The sequence below is a fragment of the Neofelis nebulosa genome, chromosome 9 (assembly GCF_028018385.1).
Source record: "Neofelis nebulosa isolate mNeoNeb1 chromosome 9, mNeoNeb1.pri, whole genome shotgun sequence".
Classification (NCBI taxonomy): domain Eukaryota; kingdom Metazoa; phylum Chordata; class Mammalia; order Carnivora; family Felidae; genus Neofelis; species Neofelis nebulosa.
In genome coordinates this window covers 138,159,260-138,174,366 of record NC_080790.1, presented here as the reverse complement: position 1 = coordinate 138,174,366, position 15,107 = coordinate 138,159,260, and the positions used below count along the sequence as shown (strand labels likewise).

The window sequence follows — 15,107 nt, the reverse complement described above, 5'->3', positions numbered from 1 at the left end:
TTGCCTGCAATAAGTAGTCATTTAATTAAAGAACAAAATTAACAGGAATCAAAATGTTGCAGCTGTATTTTTTTGTTAGACATTATATAAAAAAAGAAAAGTATAATACAGTAAATAATTTTGTATAACGTGAACTTAAAGAGTTCTCAAATTAACTGTGATCAGAATAAAAATGTCTTTCCAACAGAATACTGAACGTCACTGTGCCGCACGTCCCGTGTCGGGGGCCCGGAGGGGTGCCGGCGCCTGCCCGTCGCCCGCCCTCCGTCTCACCGCAGGGCTGCGAAACAAGGTTCAAAGGCAAAGGACAGTTTTCTTCTGGGAGAGCGACTCTGGGTCGTAACTGGTCCGACAGTTCCTACCCCTCAGACACCAGAGAGTGAAGGCCGTCCCCTGGTTTCTCCTCGTACAGGTGAGCACAGCCCAGACCACCTGCCCGCGTGATCCTGCTCCTGGCGCTGACACAGCAGGGGGTCTGGAGCTGAACTTCAGGAAAGTTCCCTGACGAATGTTCAGTGTTGGTATCAAAAATTAAACAAAAATTCTTCTCAGAAGAAAATCTCTATGGCCTGTGGAATCTAGGAATTACGAAAAGACAAAACAGTTTAAGGCTGTACACTTCTAAGTGAAAACGGCCAAAACCTTCCACTATTAAAAGCTGCTCAGACATCCACCATATAAGACCCAAGGATGGACGTGCTCTGCGTCAAGCAGCGGGGGGCCCAGAGGGCTCCCGGCCCCCAGGCCCACGCTGGGCCCCCAAAGGAATTATACGCTGAATTCCGAAGACTTCCTAAAACTCCCGTTTGAAGGACTGCCTGCCAAGCCCTTGGTGTGCACAGAAAAGGCCAAGGCTTTGCTACATCGGTAGAAGTAATGAAATGACGGATGAAACAAACTATCGGAAGTCCTAGTACAGCTGTGGTTTGGTTTTATTCCGGTAGAGCTGGTAATGTGCTTGTGGTGACATTGAACACATCGAAGAAAATCTCATGTGGCTGGTGGTGTTCTTTTAACAGTTTATACCAAGTGCTGGCATGCGGTATATACCACCTTATCACTGTTTCCTGATGTCCAGGTTTGGGGTTAACTCTTAAAATCCCATCATCTAAGAGAGGCATTCAGGGCTTACAAGAGAAAATAGATCTCTTTGGTAAACAACCCTTAATAATGTGTAATGAGAAAATGTATTAAATGTTAACATCCAGAAGACCGTGTCATAATTGACAGCCTTTTTCTTCAACACAGGGTGATCACTAAAAATAGCTTTGGTTTTACTGGGCACGGTTTATTTCCTCAACATTTTTGAGTGTTTTGAATAATCAAAACTAAGACGATCTATTCCTGCCAAACGTATGCCAGTCAGGGGGGAGGGAAACCTTAAAGTTTTTTAAACTATTTATTTGTATCATTTTCTCCTGCTTTTGCGACCTCAACTTCCTCCCTCAATCTATTCGTCCTAAAACTGCCTTGTGGGATAGAGTTCCTTCACACCTGCCTCTGCTCCACAGCCGCACTGACCTTACAGACGGAATGTTGTAGAGAACTGCAGGGGCCACCTTGGGACAACCGGAAGAGGAAAGGAGTCCCACTATTTTAGTTTAAGGAAGTATCTACACCCAGGATTTCCATTCTCCTCGCATCTGCGGCTGGAGCGCCTTGAGGCCAAGGGAGAAGTGATACGGGAACTGGTTCAGGTGAAGGCTGGTAGCCACACACCCACACTCGTCAGGATTAAACAGGAGGACTTTCAACGGGCGTTACGACTCGTGGCCATGCAACGAACACGCAGCCAGTGAGCCAGGGCCGCCGCGCCGCCCAGAGGCCACCCCATGGCCTCCTTATGATCCCACGAACACGGAGCGCATTCACCCTGAAGTGGAAAGTCTTGGGCATGCATGAAGGCCAGTGTATTCCCACCGGAACAGAGCTTCCCTGCAGAGGGGGCCTCCGTTAGCTGATGCAGGGCTACGTTCTCAGCACCCGCAGATGCACTTGGCACACGGCAGGTGCTCAAATATGGGAGTGATGGGGAAGCCTCAGCTCGTGTTAAAGACGTGAACAGAAATTCAAGCCAGGAACAAGTACCTGGGAGAGACTTCACGGCCTCCTGTCAGTATCGAGGAGTGGGGTTCTGTAGTGGGGACGTCTGGCCTTCACAGGAGGCGGAGCTAATGTGCTGGCAGATTGCTCACATTACTTTGAGGCTTTTCTTAAAGGTACCTTCACTACTGGGCGCCTGGGGGGCTCAGCTGGGTAAGCATCTGACTTCGGCTCAGGTCACGATCTCACAGCTCATGGGTTCTAGCCCCGCGTCGGGCTCTGTGCTGACAGCTCGGAGCCTGGAGGCTGCTTCGGATTCTGTGTCTCCCTCTTTCTGTCCCTCCCTGCTTTCTTTCTCTCTCTCTCTCTCTCTCTCTCTCTCAAAATAAATAAACTTAAGGGGCGCCTGGGTGGCTCAGTCAGTTAAGCCTCTGACTTCAGCTCAGGTCATGATCTCATGGTTCATGGGTTTGAGTCCCTTCTCCGGCTCTGTGCTGACAGCTCAGAGCCTGGAGCCTGCTTTGGATTCTGTGTCTCCCTCTCTCTGCCCCTCCCCTGCTCGTGCTCTGTCTCTCTCTCTCTCTCTCTCTCAAAAATAAATAAATATTAAAAAAAAAAAAGTCCTACTGTTTTAGTTTTTTTCTTTTCTTTTTTTTATCTTATAAAACATAACTAAAATATAAATTTAAGGAGGAAGGCACTAAAGGTAAAAACATGGGACGCCTGGGTGGCTCAGTTGGTGGAGTGTCCGACTTGGGCTCAGGTCATGATCTCGCGGTTCGTCGGTTCGAGCCCCGTGTCGGGCTCTGTGCTGACAGCTCAGGGCTTGGAGCCTGTTGGGATTCTGTGTCTCCCTCCCTCTCCGCCCCTCCCCTGCTCACACTCCAGCTGGCTTGCTCACTCACTGGTGCGCGCACTCCCTGTCTCTCGCAAAAATAAACAAACGTTAAAAAAAAAAAAACACAACCGTACGTTACCTACTTAAATAAACCCAGGACCCACGGTCTACAACACGCCACCTTCCCCCAAGCCCACAGGAGCCGTGACCAAGAAGGAGGCGCACTGTCTGTTCAGTGCATCTCTCGGCAGAAATACGGGATCCGTTTGCCTAATTACATAGATCTCTGTGGCGTTTTATCTTTTCTTTCTAAAGGAACACCGTGTTGTAAGTACCATGAAATCCACACGAACATCTAGAAATCTGACCTTGTCAAATGCTTGCTTGATGCATGGACCTCCATCTCGTTACTTTTGTATTCATTGAGCTCTTTGCGAATGGCTGCCTGAAATGTAAACACAGGACAGGAAGAAGCCGACATAGGAAATTAGTACCCTGGCTGTGGCTCAACAACAGTTCGCCATCCTGGTTGAGTTCTGGCGTTTTGTAATGTAGTTCAAACAAAGAAAAAGAAACCACTTGTGGCCCAGCATTCAGCCTCTTAGCACGTGCACGGCCCTGATGCTGGTGTCCAGGAAGAGGTCAGTGAATTGATTTGCTATGTCGGAGAAGGAAGACAACGCCCACCATATGTGACAGGTGGCCCCGGCACGTGCTTAGGAACTCCATGAAGTAGGGACACCAAATTCACGAAGGAGGTCGGGCTTTTGGTGGACTTATTTGGAATTCTGCAATTAGATCACTGAGAAGCCATTCTAATTTCAGCATGAGGTCAGGCTTGGTGTCACGTGAAAAACAGTATCGTGGCTACACGCGGGTGGGGGGGGGGGGCGCATCGCAGTGTTTCAGGGCGGGTCCTCGGGCTCTTCCAGCCTTCCCCTGCCCCCTGGGACCTTGCACTCCCTCACATAAACCCTCAGGGGCCAGCAGGGGGCAGGGAGAGGCTCTGAGCCAGGGATCCCAGGGAGCACTCCTCCCGCGCTCAAACCCGGGTGCTGCCAGAGACGTGCTCGCTTCTCCCCTCGCCCAGGGAGCCAAGGCTCGGTCCGCCTGCCGGCTGGCTGCGCCTGGCCTAGGGGATGCGACACCTGCGTGCATTTACATGTCACCTCACTTATTCACGGTCCGCACGCGGGGAACAAGGAACAATTAGCACGTTCGGCCAACTCACTGGCTGAGCAAATGATTTTGCTCTTCCTAAAAGCTGTAAAATCATGAGCGGCCAGAGGGGATGAGGCTTCAGTCCTGTCCATCCACAGCATGGGACCATGGACAGGAACATACCCTCTGAGCCCGTCCAAATCATCTGTCCGATAGCACCTCCATAGGGGTGATAATGACACATCTCTCACGGGGACTTTCTGAGGATTAAATGAAATAATAATGCCAGACAGGCCGGTTCAGTCCAGGACAGGGCGAGGGTTGGGTGAACGTTCATTCCCTCTGCTCTGTCCCCTAGTGTCTGGGACCCACTGCTTCCTTGCTCTCGTCCTGCACCCAGAGCGTTCAGGTCACACTGCCCTGGAGGCTCCCGGGACCTCACACCGGACCAGTCCTGGACGCATCCAGAGCCTCCTCTGTCTTCACTGCCAGGGTTTTCCTGAGGGCCTCGGCTGTCTCCCTCTCTTCACCCCTCTCTGTCTCACTGTAGCTAAGTCTGTTTAAACCTCTGTCCCCTGCCTCTTTTCCTCCAGCCTTGCCTGCTTTTGGTTCATCCAGACCATAGTTCCTCAACTTCCATACTCTTGACATTCAGGATTGGAGAATTCCCTGTTGTGGGGCCATCCTGTGCATTATGGGACGTAGCACTTGTCACTTGTGACAGCCAGAAATGTCTCCAGACATTGTCCCCTAGTTGGAAACACAGCCGTGACCCCAGATTGGCTTTGTGAGACCAACAACGGGGCTCAAAGCACAGGCTTAATTTCCAGACCTGGTGGCATCCACTTTGGTAGGGTCCCCTCTCTAAGGAAAAAAAAAAAAAAAACCTCAGGGCAACCTGGCTATTCACGTATGTGACAACATCCCTCACGACCTTGTAACATGAGACCACTTAATCAGACTGCATGTTTGTATGTTACCATATATGAGAGACAAAGAAGTAAACATATAAAAAAACTACGCCACATGGGGGCACCTGGGTGGCTCAGTGGGTTAAGCATCCGACTTCGGCTCAGGTCACAATCTCGCGGTTCGCGAGTTCAAGCCCCGTGTCGGGCTCTGTGCTGACAGCCTGGAGCCCGGAGCCCGCTTCAGGATTCTGTGTCTCCCTCTCTCTCTACACCTCATCCGCTCACTCTGTCTCTGTTTCTGTCTCTCTCTCTCTAAAATCAACATTAAAAAAAATTAAAAAAACAACCCTACATCATGTGGCGTTCGGGGCTCAGTTCTTCGGGTACGAACCCAACTGAGCGGTGCCGGCACGAATAAACTCAGGAAGGAAGAGAGAGCCTGGGTGTCAGGACTCTCTGTGCGAGAACCCCGCTCCACCATCATCCAGGCATGAACTCCCTGGCATGTCGTGGCCTGCCCTCATCACATGCTGCCATACCCCACCCTACCCCGACCAGCAGACGGGTCTGCTCTGTACCTTGTCGGCCGCTGACAGTCGTGTCCACGGCTTGTCTGCCCGTCTGTCATAATCCTGAGCTTTCGCCACCTCCACATAGTCACTGAACCGTATCAGAATCTTTCGGTCTCTTAGCTCGTCAACTGTGGGTCTCTGATTAAGCTGAAATACAAGAGCGTCACCGTTAGCTATTATCACCTGCCAGACCAGCTTTCTCAGGAAACTCCGAACAAACACGTTTCTATAGGTAAGCGGGAAACTCGGCGACTGTGAAGTAGAATGACCCTAATGCCTACAGTCTCCCACGTGAAGGCTCAGATTACACGATCTTAAATTGCAGCCCCCCAGCACCTTCCCTCAGAGGGGTCACTCCCAGGAGCCTGGCTGCACCCTGGACACCGCGCAGCCTCAGGGAAAGGGCGGCGAATGAATGGCGAGCAAGCTGTACTCCAGCAGCCGCCTCTTCCACTCTCGTTAGAGGAGCTCTTAACAAAAAGTCCCCGACAGAGGGGTCGCTGCCACACCAGACTCGCAAGTCGAGCTCAGGAAGGATATTCGATGAACCTGAAGCCCATGGGTCAAGACGTCGTCGTCATCACTACGGAGCACAGAGAGCCCCCAGGACGCTCGAGTTCAGACACGGTGGGCACCCCGAACCAGATGGGACTGTGCAGCTGTTACCCAAGCTGGCCGGGGCCAACTTCACCCTGGCCGTGTGCATCCCTGATGCACAGCCCAGACACCAATAAGAAGTTTCTGCCATCAGGAGCTTCTCGACAAACTGAACGTGCCGAAGAGCGTCACAGGGAACCGAACGCTGGCACCCAGGGGTGCACTTCTCAGGCACCGTGTAGAGATCCAGGGGGATGAAGAAAAACGCCTTTAAAAACTTATCCCTGGACATAAGTGGTGACGGCATCGGGCTTGTCCCGCCACACGAGCTGTTCCTGTGCCCGGTAAGGGTCTCACCCGCGGGCACAGAGGGTCACAGCAGGGGTGGCAGGGGAACTGGGGAGTGAATCCACTGCTGGCCAGGAAGACGTCATCCAGTGACACAGGGACGCCCCCCCTCACCCACCCCAGCACCGCCCAGGAGGCTCTTCTCCAGCGCGCCTGTCCCTCGAGATTCAGGGCGTAAAAGGCGCTTAAATCACAGTACCTTTCTTGTCAATCTCTGCTTGATTTCTCTTCTTTCTTCCTGCTCTGTCTGATCGTTCCTTTCTGTGAAAGGTTAACACAGAAAAAAAAAAAAAAGAAAAGAAAAAGAAAAATGGGTTTAGACTTTCTTCTTTTTGGTGGAGAAGTGAGCTCACGGCCTCCACTTTCTTGTGGCTGAGGCGGGATGTCAAGGACGCCTCACGGGGGGCACTTTTTTCCATGTCACAGCTGGCTCTCCTCCACTCCGCCAGCCACGGCTCAGACCGTGGTCTCACTGCCACACAGAGACACGTGCGCGGGGGTTTGTTCTGCCCCCATCCCAGCCTCCCTCCTGCCCTTCCTTGGGGTCATCGGTCGCTGGCCCCCCTCGGCTGTGCATTTATTTGCAGGAGAAGCAGGGAGTTCTTCCCTCATCAAATATCTCATCTCTTTACGTCCAGGAACATAGACGGCACGCACAGTTTTGGTGGGACGAGTGAGTGTGCACACACAGGTCTACTCACGTATATCATCTATGAATATTATACGCGGATACTAACAGAACTGTCCCTGCTTGCTGTTCTCTTCTCCTCCCCCCGAGGTATGCGGACTTTTCGCCAGCCAACATCCGACAAGGAACAACCTCTCCAGACTCTGGGCAACGCGGGCTTGCCTGGAATTTATACTTCCAGGGTGTATTTCAAATCTAAACATAGCACGAACCCAGCCGACTCCCCGTGGCAGAAACGAGCACGCTTAGCACACTCTACACGCCGTGCCTTTTAAAGGAGCCTCCGTGCCTCACGGAGCTCGGCTCTGCTGCTGAGTTGTTACTATTAACATTCAAGCTGTCCTCGTACCTACACCTGGGAGCTAAAAATAGAGAATTGGGAGCTGCGGTGTAAAACGCAGGCTTTGCCCTGGGATATGAGATAATGGATGTCCTATTTCTGGCACTCTCTGTTGCTAAAGAAAGCCTCGGGACCCATTCTGGGAAGGGACGCTCACCTGCCAGCACTCACTCCTAGAAACCCGGCTGCTTGGAGGGAAGGGAGGGAGGGGAGGGAGCCCGCTGCCCGCAGGTGACGCAACCCCACGTCGCCCGCCTTTACTTAAGACATTCCGCACGTGTGTGAACTTGCGGGACTGGGTGCGGGATGTAGTGTACATTTCAGTAACTTTTTGAAAAGGGAGATTTATCTCCTGTTTGAATGTTTTAGAAAAGGAAATGAAACCCTGTTATGTTCTTGGTTTTTAATCCAAGCGATAAACCAGAAGAAAACCACAGCTGCAAGGTCTCATCAGGAAGCTGATGATACGGTCAAGAAAAAAATGGTGAAAGTATCCATTCAAGGCCAACCGTGAGGGACTGAAGGGGTGATGTGAAGCGAATTTTTCAGATTTCTTGAAAAACAGGCCACGGGCAAAGTCCAAGCAGTACAGGGACAGAAAACCAGACCTTTGTTTTTCATCATCGGCGACGTCATCACCAAGGTCACGGTGCTTTGGAGCGCTGGTCTTGGAAGGCGGGGTCCCCTCCCCAGCAGGGTCCCCTCTGCGCCAGGTGCTCTACTGGGCACTGACCCCAACAAGGCCTTCCCCAAAGCCCGAGCCCCCAGGTTGTCTCCGAGCTCCACCTAGCGATGGCTTTGTGGGCCTTTTGTTCCGAGACCCAGAAAGGCCCCCAGCCTTATACACAACAAGGGACCCATGACCATGGTCTCCACACCCACACGTTCCGGAAAGAGTGCCAGCGGCGTGGACAGCCACATTCGAGTCTTCCACAAATAATCAGAGATGCATTGCTGCTTCTAAGGCAGGGGCCAGAACTGGCCCGTGGAGCCAGGCAGCCTTCGGCTCTACCTCTTTGCCAAGGAAATGGGACAGCGGTGCAAACCACAGGACTCCGTTGTAACGTTGTAACGAGTAACCGGGCGGGCACAGCAGGGGGGCCTAACGCGGACGTATCAGGTTTGGTGCCTTCACCTGGAAAGAGGCCACCGTGTCTCATCCAGGAATAACAACCCAGGCCGAGCTCTAAGTGTCCCTGAGACCCGATCGCAGTCAGTCACGAGCTCCCTGCTTGGGAGGGGAGCAGATCCGACGTGACAACATGCTAAGAAGTGATTATAGGTAGGAAACGCACTGTAGCAGGAACGTTTGGAGCCGGTGTCGGGGGCTCGTGATTATATGTTGTGTGCTGGACCACATGTGGTTACCCTATTCTCAGCTCCCCAGAACAAAACAGAGCCAACACCCGCCATGAACTAGCAGTGACATCCACAGATACTCTCACTCAGGGGCCTTGAAAAGCTTCCGAACTGTGGCCGGCTCGATGGCGAAGCAGGGATCGCCATGGCCACGGCGGAGGAAGCCCATTTCTCCCTTCCTCTCACAGAAGGTGAGTGCAGGAAGTTCCACGTAGCCACTTACCCCCTCTATTCAAGCACCGGTTCTATTTTTAAGGCTCTGACGTTTAATTGTGAAGGCTGCTGCGATCCGAGGTGCTTACTGGCCAGAGGACCTGGTGTCCCCAGCAGCAGGGGAGAGGTCCACACGGAGGCAGAGCCCCCTCGGCTCACTGGGAAGCCCCGCCCCCTGCCCCCCGCGGTGGCAGCAGACAGACCCCTCCCAGGGCTGCTCAGCGGAGTCCACACCTCACCCACCAGCTCCGAGCTGCTTTAAGGACACCTGTGACTTAGCAGCCTTATAAGTAAGTGATGGGATTTTTAACAAACCAGATACTTGGGGGGCGGGTGGGCACCTGGGTGGCTCAGTCGGTTAAACTTCTGACTCTTGATTTTGGCTCAGGTCACGATCGTGGTTTGTGGGATCGAGCCCCGCATCGGGCCTTGGGCCGATGGCATGGAGCCTGCTTGGGATTCTCTCTCTCTGACCCTCCCCCACCCTCTCAATATAAATAAGCTTTTTAAAAAATTCAAATACATGATAACTTAAATAGCTTGACTTTCTCATCTATGTGATTAGGCAGGTAATCAATGACAAAGTTCTTCTTTAAATCCCCAGACGTGACCAAGTCGATACAACACAGAAGACTAGGTCCCCTATCTTAAATTTGACAACAGAAACGTGCAATCCCTCGGCATAGGGTGAAATATTTCCAACCGTCTACGAAGGAGGGGACCCCCTGGCAGGTGAAGGTGCCCAGGCAGGGACAGGAGACAGGGATCAGCAGGGACTCGGAGCCCAGACCGTCAGGAGGGTCCACCGCCCGTCTTCTGGCACAGAGTCAGCGTGGGCACTGCCCTAACTTTGTGACAAGATGTTCGCAGAATAAAAAACCAAACTCAGAGGATATCTGTAGTGTGCATCATGTCAAGACGAAAAACAATGAAGCACTTTAAAGAATCCAGGCCCTAAGAAGACACTTTTTGCAGAAAATGTTTTGAAAACTAAAGTCTGTGGACCAGTGAACTATCTGAGAAACGCTATCTGAGAAACACTTCCAAAGGGGTTTGACTGCCCGGAACCACCGTGGACTCTAAGGAGCCTGAACAGCATTCCCTCTGTTGCCGAGGCAGTTTGTGGACACCGATGATCACACACCTGGGGACCCCCATGCGGGTGGAGCCGGGGAGGGGGGACAGGGGATCCCCGAGACAGAGTTGTGACCCCCAGGGCAGGCTTCCCATGACTGCGCTCCCTGGAGGTGTGGGCTTCCTTTCCCCTCCTGTCTCGCCCTGGTGCCACGTCCTCCTCCCTACACTTGCTGACACTGTCTACACCCTACCCGTGACCTCTGCGGCCGTCAGAACTCCCACCCCAAACTGCCATGGAGACCTGCTTGAAACCCACAACGCAAAGAGAGAATAGAGCCATTTCCCTGAGATCTACAGGGTTAAATAACCCTGAAAACAGGAATATCTTTAATTATGCTGGGAGGCAAGCTTTTTTTTTTTTTTTTTTTCCCTCTTAATTTTAAAAGGAGATATTTCCGACCAAATCAACTTTCCTCTAGGGTTTCCTTTCGCAGCCCGGTGGGACCTCACAGGGCCACGGGGAGCGACAGCCTGCAGAGCTGGGTGCACCTGCCACGGACTCGCCCCCAAGAGGAGCCAGGGGTCACAGCTACTCACGTTTCAAGATATTTCTTCTCTCCAGTTCCTCCACGGCAGGTCTTTGGCTCAGCCGTCTGCGGAAAAACACTAGAATTACATTTTGCACCATGGTGGCCGCCTGCAGATTCCTCCCGGGCTCTGCCGGGGGCAGGGGTGGCCGGCGCGCCCCCGAAGACGGTGAACCCAAAAGCTGGAGGGAGGGAGGGGACCTCTGGCAGCCGCCTCTTGCTGGCGCTGGAGTCAGATCCCCGCACAGGAGGGGGGTCGCCGGCTGTCCCCGAGCTCCGGGGCCGACCCCCCGTGCCACCTTGGGACCCGAGAGCGCTGCCGGCCGGCGGGACGCTCCCCCGGAAGGGAGGAAGCCCCTCCTGCCCAGCCGAGCAGCGGTGGCACCTGCTTCGGCCCCAAGCAGCCTCGCCAGCAGCCCGCGCAGGGGGAGTGACAGCGAGCGCCGCCTCCTGAGCCGCGCGGAGCCAGCCGCAGCCCGGGGAGGGGCACCCCCCCCCTCGGCGGCCCCCGGCGGCCTCCCCCTGCCCAGCCGTCCCCACCCGCGGGGCACAGGACCAGCCTTTCAGGGGGATTCGCCTTGAAGGAGTCGGCGGTACAGCGAAAACCAAATACATACGGCAAATAAAAGGCTTGTCAGGAGCGGGAGTCATAATTAGCTGGAATGAGCGCCAAGCTCCAGTTGTCCCTGTAACTCTGGCGACGCTGTGCTTGGGTCCCAGCCAGGAGCCGCCCCGCTTCCGGACCCTCGCGCCACCCCAGGGCGACGACAGGGCTGAGCCTGCGAGCGCCCAGAATCTGGGGCCACGATACTTTGCCCCGAAGAGGATGCTGCCTCCAGAAATATCGGTCTCCTATCCACACTCCCTGTCCCGGCACAAAGCCGAGGGCGTCCCCAGGGCTCAGCTGCTCCCGCCTCCTGGGAACACCACAGGCGCGGGCTTTGTGTGCGCCCTTCCGGGGGCGGCCGCTTTGACATCTTGTCCTGATGTCTGGTGGGGACCGAACCCGCCCCTCCCCCCCCCCCCCAACAGCTCCCCATCTGCCCCGGGGAAGGGAAACCTGGCTCTCAGGCGGGGCTCCCTCACCGTCTCCCCGAAACCTCCCAAATGCCATTCGTTGGTCAGCAAAGGACTGTGGAGTATCTGCTCTGTGCCAGGCAGTTCCAGCCCCCAGACACAGTGGCAAACAAGCCTCCCCTGTCCTGGAAATCTCACAGTCTAAACGGGAAAGGCAGACAAACAGTAAAAAAAAAAAAAAAAAAAAAAAAAGAACAAAAACCATTGCAGAGAGCGCTAGTGCCCCGGAGAAAATAAAACAGGGGCTGTGACAAATGAGTGACCAGGCAGGGGGAGGAGGAGTTTGGGGAGACCCATCTCCTCCGAGGCTCACCTGAAGAGGTGCCGGCCCCGGGAAGATCACGCCCTCCAGCCTCAGTGTCCCCTAACTGCTCACACACTGGGCTTGAAGACGGTGGGGAGGGAGGGGGGAAGTGATCATGGCAGGCTTCATGGAAGAGGAAACTTTTGGCAGAGCCATGGAGAATGTACAGGGGGCAGAGCCTGGTGCCTAGTGACTGCCGGCTGCTTAGCCAGGATGCCCGCAGGGACACCCGAGCGCTGAGGCCGAAGATTTCCTCAAACCTGAAAAGTATCTCAGATCTACACTGGCAACGTCCCCCCACCCCCGAGCCTTTTCTTGCTGGAGGACCGTCCGCTCTTCCAAAACGACAACCCAAACAGACTCTCCCAGAGGTGTGAGCACAGAATGAGCCAATGCACCGAGTGTGTGTTAAACGCCTGCTTGGTACATAGTAATCTCTCACGAAAACCCAGCCTGTGAGTCCTCAGTCATGGAATGAGTTCCCAGAAAGGCATTTCATCTGATCCCTAGTTCTCTAAAAAGTGTGGACTGCTCGTCACCAAAACCTAAGCCATCGGCCTGAGGGGTGAGGCGGGTGGGGTCGTACCACGCACTGCAGGGCTCCTCCCAGAGGTCACCAGGCTGGGCACACAGCTGGCCCCCGGCGTACCTCTCAGCGAGCAGGGAGCAGCCCTCTGGGTGGACACAACTCCGCGGGGACAGTCGTGGGCACTAACCGACCCTCCGCCTCAGAGTCAGCCCAGGGCTGCAGCAGAGGACCCCAGCCCCTTCCCTGTGTGGTTCTTCCCAGGAGGCAGGAGCCCAATCACCGAGGGCAGGTGCCCCTGGGGGCAGCGCTGCCTGTCCAGAGTTCCAATCCAGACCCAGCCCTACCCGGGAAGGCCAGCGGGCACCCGGGATCCCTCTTCATGAGACTGTGAACTTCTGCCTTCATCAGATGTTCTGTGCACACTCATAACATGCCTGGCCCCTGGTGAGAAGTGAGACCCAGCCCTGCCCCTGGGGCCTGCAGGCTCCCTCGGGGGACACACCCTCTGCCATCACACAGTACTAGGAGGAAGAACCGAAAGTGATATGAAAGCCAAGTGTAGGCGGGCCGATCTGGGCAGGGCCGGCTCCCTGGAAGGTGACCCCTGAGATGAGAGCCAAAGTGTAAGTGGGGATTGCTAAGCGAGGAGGGGAGGAAAGAGCAGGTGCAAAGGTCCTGAGATCGGGAGGAATTCGGCAAGTGCCCTTTAGACTGAGTGGAGGCGTGTGAGCCTCTGTGGGGCAGGGAGCTGGGTGGGGCACAGCCTGGCGTCTGCGGTGAGGAGTCCGAGAAGGCGGTTTGAGGCAGGCAGGGGTGGGGCGGGGGTGAAGGGATGCCAAGACCGGATCAGGCTTCGGAAGCACTCTCTGGACCCCTCCAGTTTGCTGTCCGAGAAAGGACAGGGCGGAACCAACCACCAGGAGACGCAGGCCTTCCCGGGGCCAGGACCCCCTTCAGACGCTCAGGGCAGGTGCTGTGGACCCACACATGGCCGAGGGCCCCGTAAAACGTTCAAGACGTGCGGAAGATGTTGGCCCTGGAGGAGGGGTGGTGCTACTCCAAGTTAACACCCGTGAGACTAAATACATAAGCCTCACCGTTCCGTCCACTTCCTGCCTGGGCAGAATGGGGCTTCTGCTGTCCAGCAGCGACAACAGTCCCACGTGCCTTCCGACGGCAGGAGGCCGGACTATGCCCACTTGGCAGAGACGACCACGAAGGCTCAGAGAGGCAAACGTGATCAGGTCTGACGGCCCACGTAGACCCCGGGGCCCGGCACAGGTGGGCAAAAGCAGCGAGACCGAGGGGCAAAGGGGCGCACGGAGACCCCTCTCCCTCCGAGGCGTGCTCCGGCAGAGCCTGGGGGGTGGGGGGGGGGGCGGGATGAGGCCGGACCATCTTCACTCGGGAGCCTCAGCCGCGAGGGGCTCTTGGAGGACCCGCAGACCCAGCCCTGGGGGGGGGGGGCCGAGGCCTCGGGGAGGGGTGCGGTGGGGTCCAGCTTCCTAAGGGTTTCCCCAGCTCCTCCTGGAGACTGCTCCCTCTCCTGATCCAGAAACACAGCCCTGCCGGGAGGAGTGGTGCGCAGGGGCCGCTGGGGAAGCCACGGTCTATTTCTGACTCTTCCCGCTGAGAAAGCTGGGGTGTGGGGAGACCCTTCCCGCTAAGCTGGGGCGTGGGGCAGCACCAGGAAAAGAAACGCCGGGGTAGAGAGAGGCTCCCGCCCGTCTCCCCGCCTGGTCCCCACCTGGGCACACAGGAGAGGTGCGGGTGCCAGCGTTGGGCCAGGGCCAGGCCCAGGGATGCGCTGGACGGGCCCTGGGGACTTGAACGGAGCACCGGGCCAGGGGCGGGGCGCCCGGGGGAACTGTGCGCACCTGTGGGTCTGCGTCCTCGGGGGGGGGGGGGCCCCCCCACTCCCCCGGCACCAGCTCGTGCTCCTGGTCCCCAGGGCCCGCCTGCCCGTCCGCTGAACGGATCCGTGAACTTCTGCTCCACACCAGACCCTGTGCCGAGAACACGGCGGAGCAGGGACGAGACCGCCGAGCAGATGACGGGCGGAGAGGACGGGTGCGTGGCGGGGAGCGGACGCGGGCAGCTGGCCGACCGGGACGCCCGTGTGGGTCGTACGAGAATCAAGGACGCAGCAGCACTGTCCCCGCTCCTCAGGCTCTGCGGAAGGCGGTCCTGTTTCCATCCCCCCAGAACCGGCACCGAGTCTCAAGGGGAGCCTCAGTTCTGCCACCTGCTAACGCCCTCTCCCGCCTGAGCCTCCTGTCCCCGGCCCCACCTGCCCCTGTGACCCACGGGGTACTGAGGGGTGAGAACACAGAAGGCAAGGGGCTGGCACACACACGGGTGTGTTGTTATTATTACTGGCATCCGTATAGTTCACCTGGTCCCTCCCGGCCTCAGCCAAGGAGCTGCAATCTCTGTCCTGCCAGCAGCCTCCGTGCCGGCCAG

At 55.8% G+C, this 15,107-nt stretch overlaps 1 protein-coding gene across 5 annotated transcripts in view; it reads right to left on the bottom strand.

Moving 5' to 3' along the window:
* Positions 1 to 15,107, bottom strand: part of PHACTR3 (phosphatase and actin regulator 3) — a 236,952-nt gene continuing 221,845 nt past the window's right edge. For all 5 annotated transcript variants that reach the window (XM_058686121.1, XM_058686120.1, XM_058686122.1 and 2 more), the window contains 5 exons: positions 10,745 to 10,800; positions 6,670 to 6,731; positions 5,532 to 5,672; positions 3,250 to 3,326; positions 1 to 578 (listed from right to left, as the gene is read on the bottom strand). In XM_058686121.1, the coding sequence (XP_058542104.1) occupies positions 563 to 578; positions 3,250 to 3,326; positions 5,532 to 5,672; positions 6,670 to 6,731; positions 10,745 to 10,800 (352 nt within the window). In that variant the 3' untranslated portion in view covers positions 1 to 562. The remainder of the gene's footprint in view (positions 579 to 3,249; positions 3,327 to 5,531; positions 5,673 to 6,669; positions 6,732 to 10,744; positions 10,801 to 15,107) is intronic.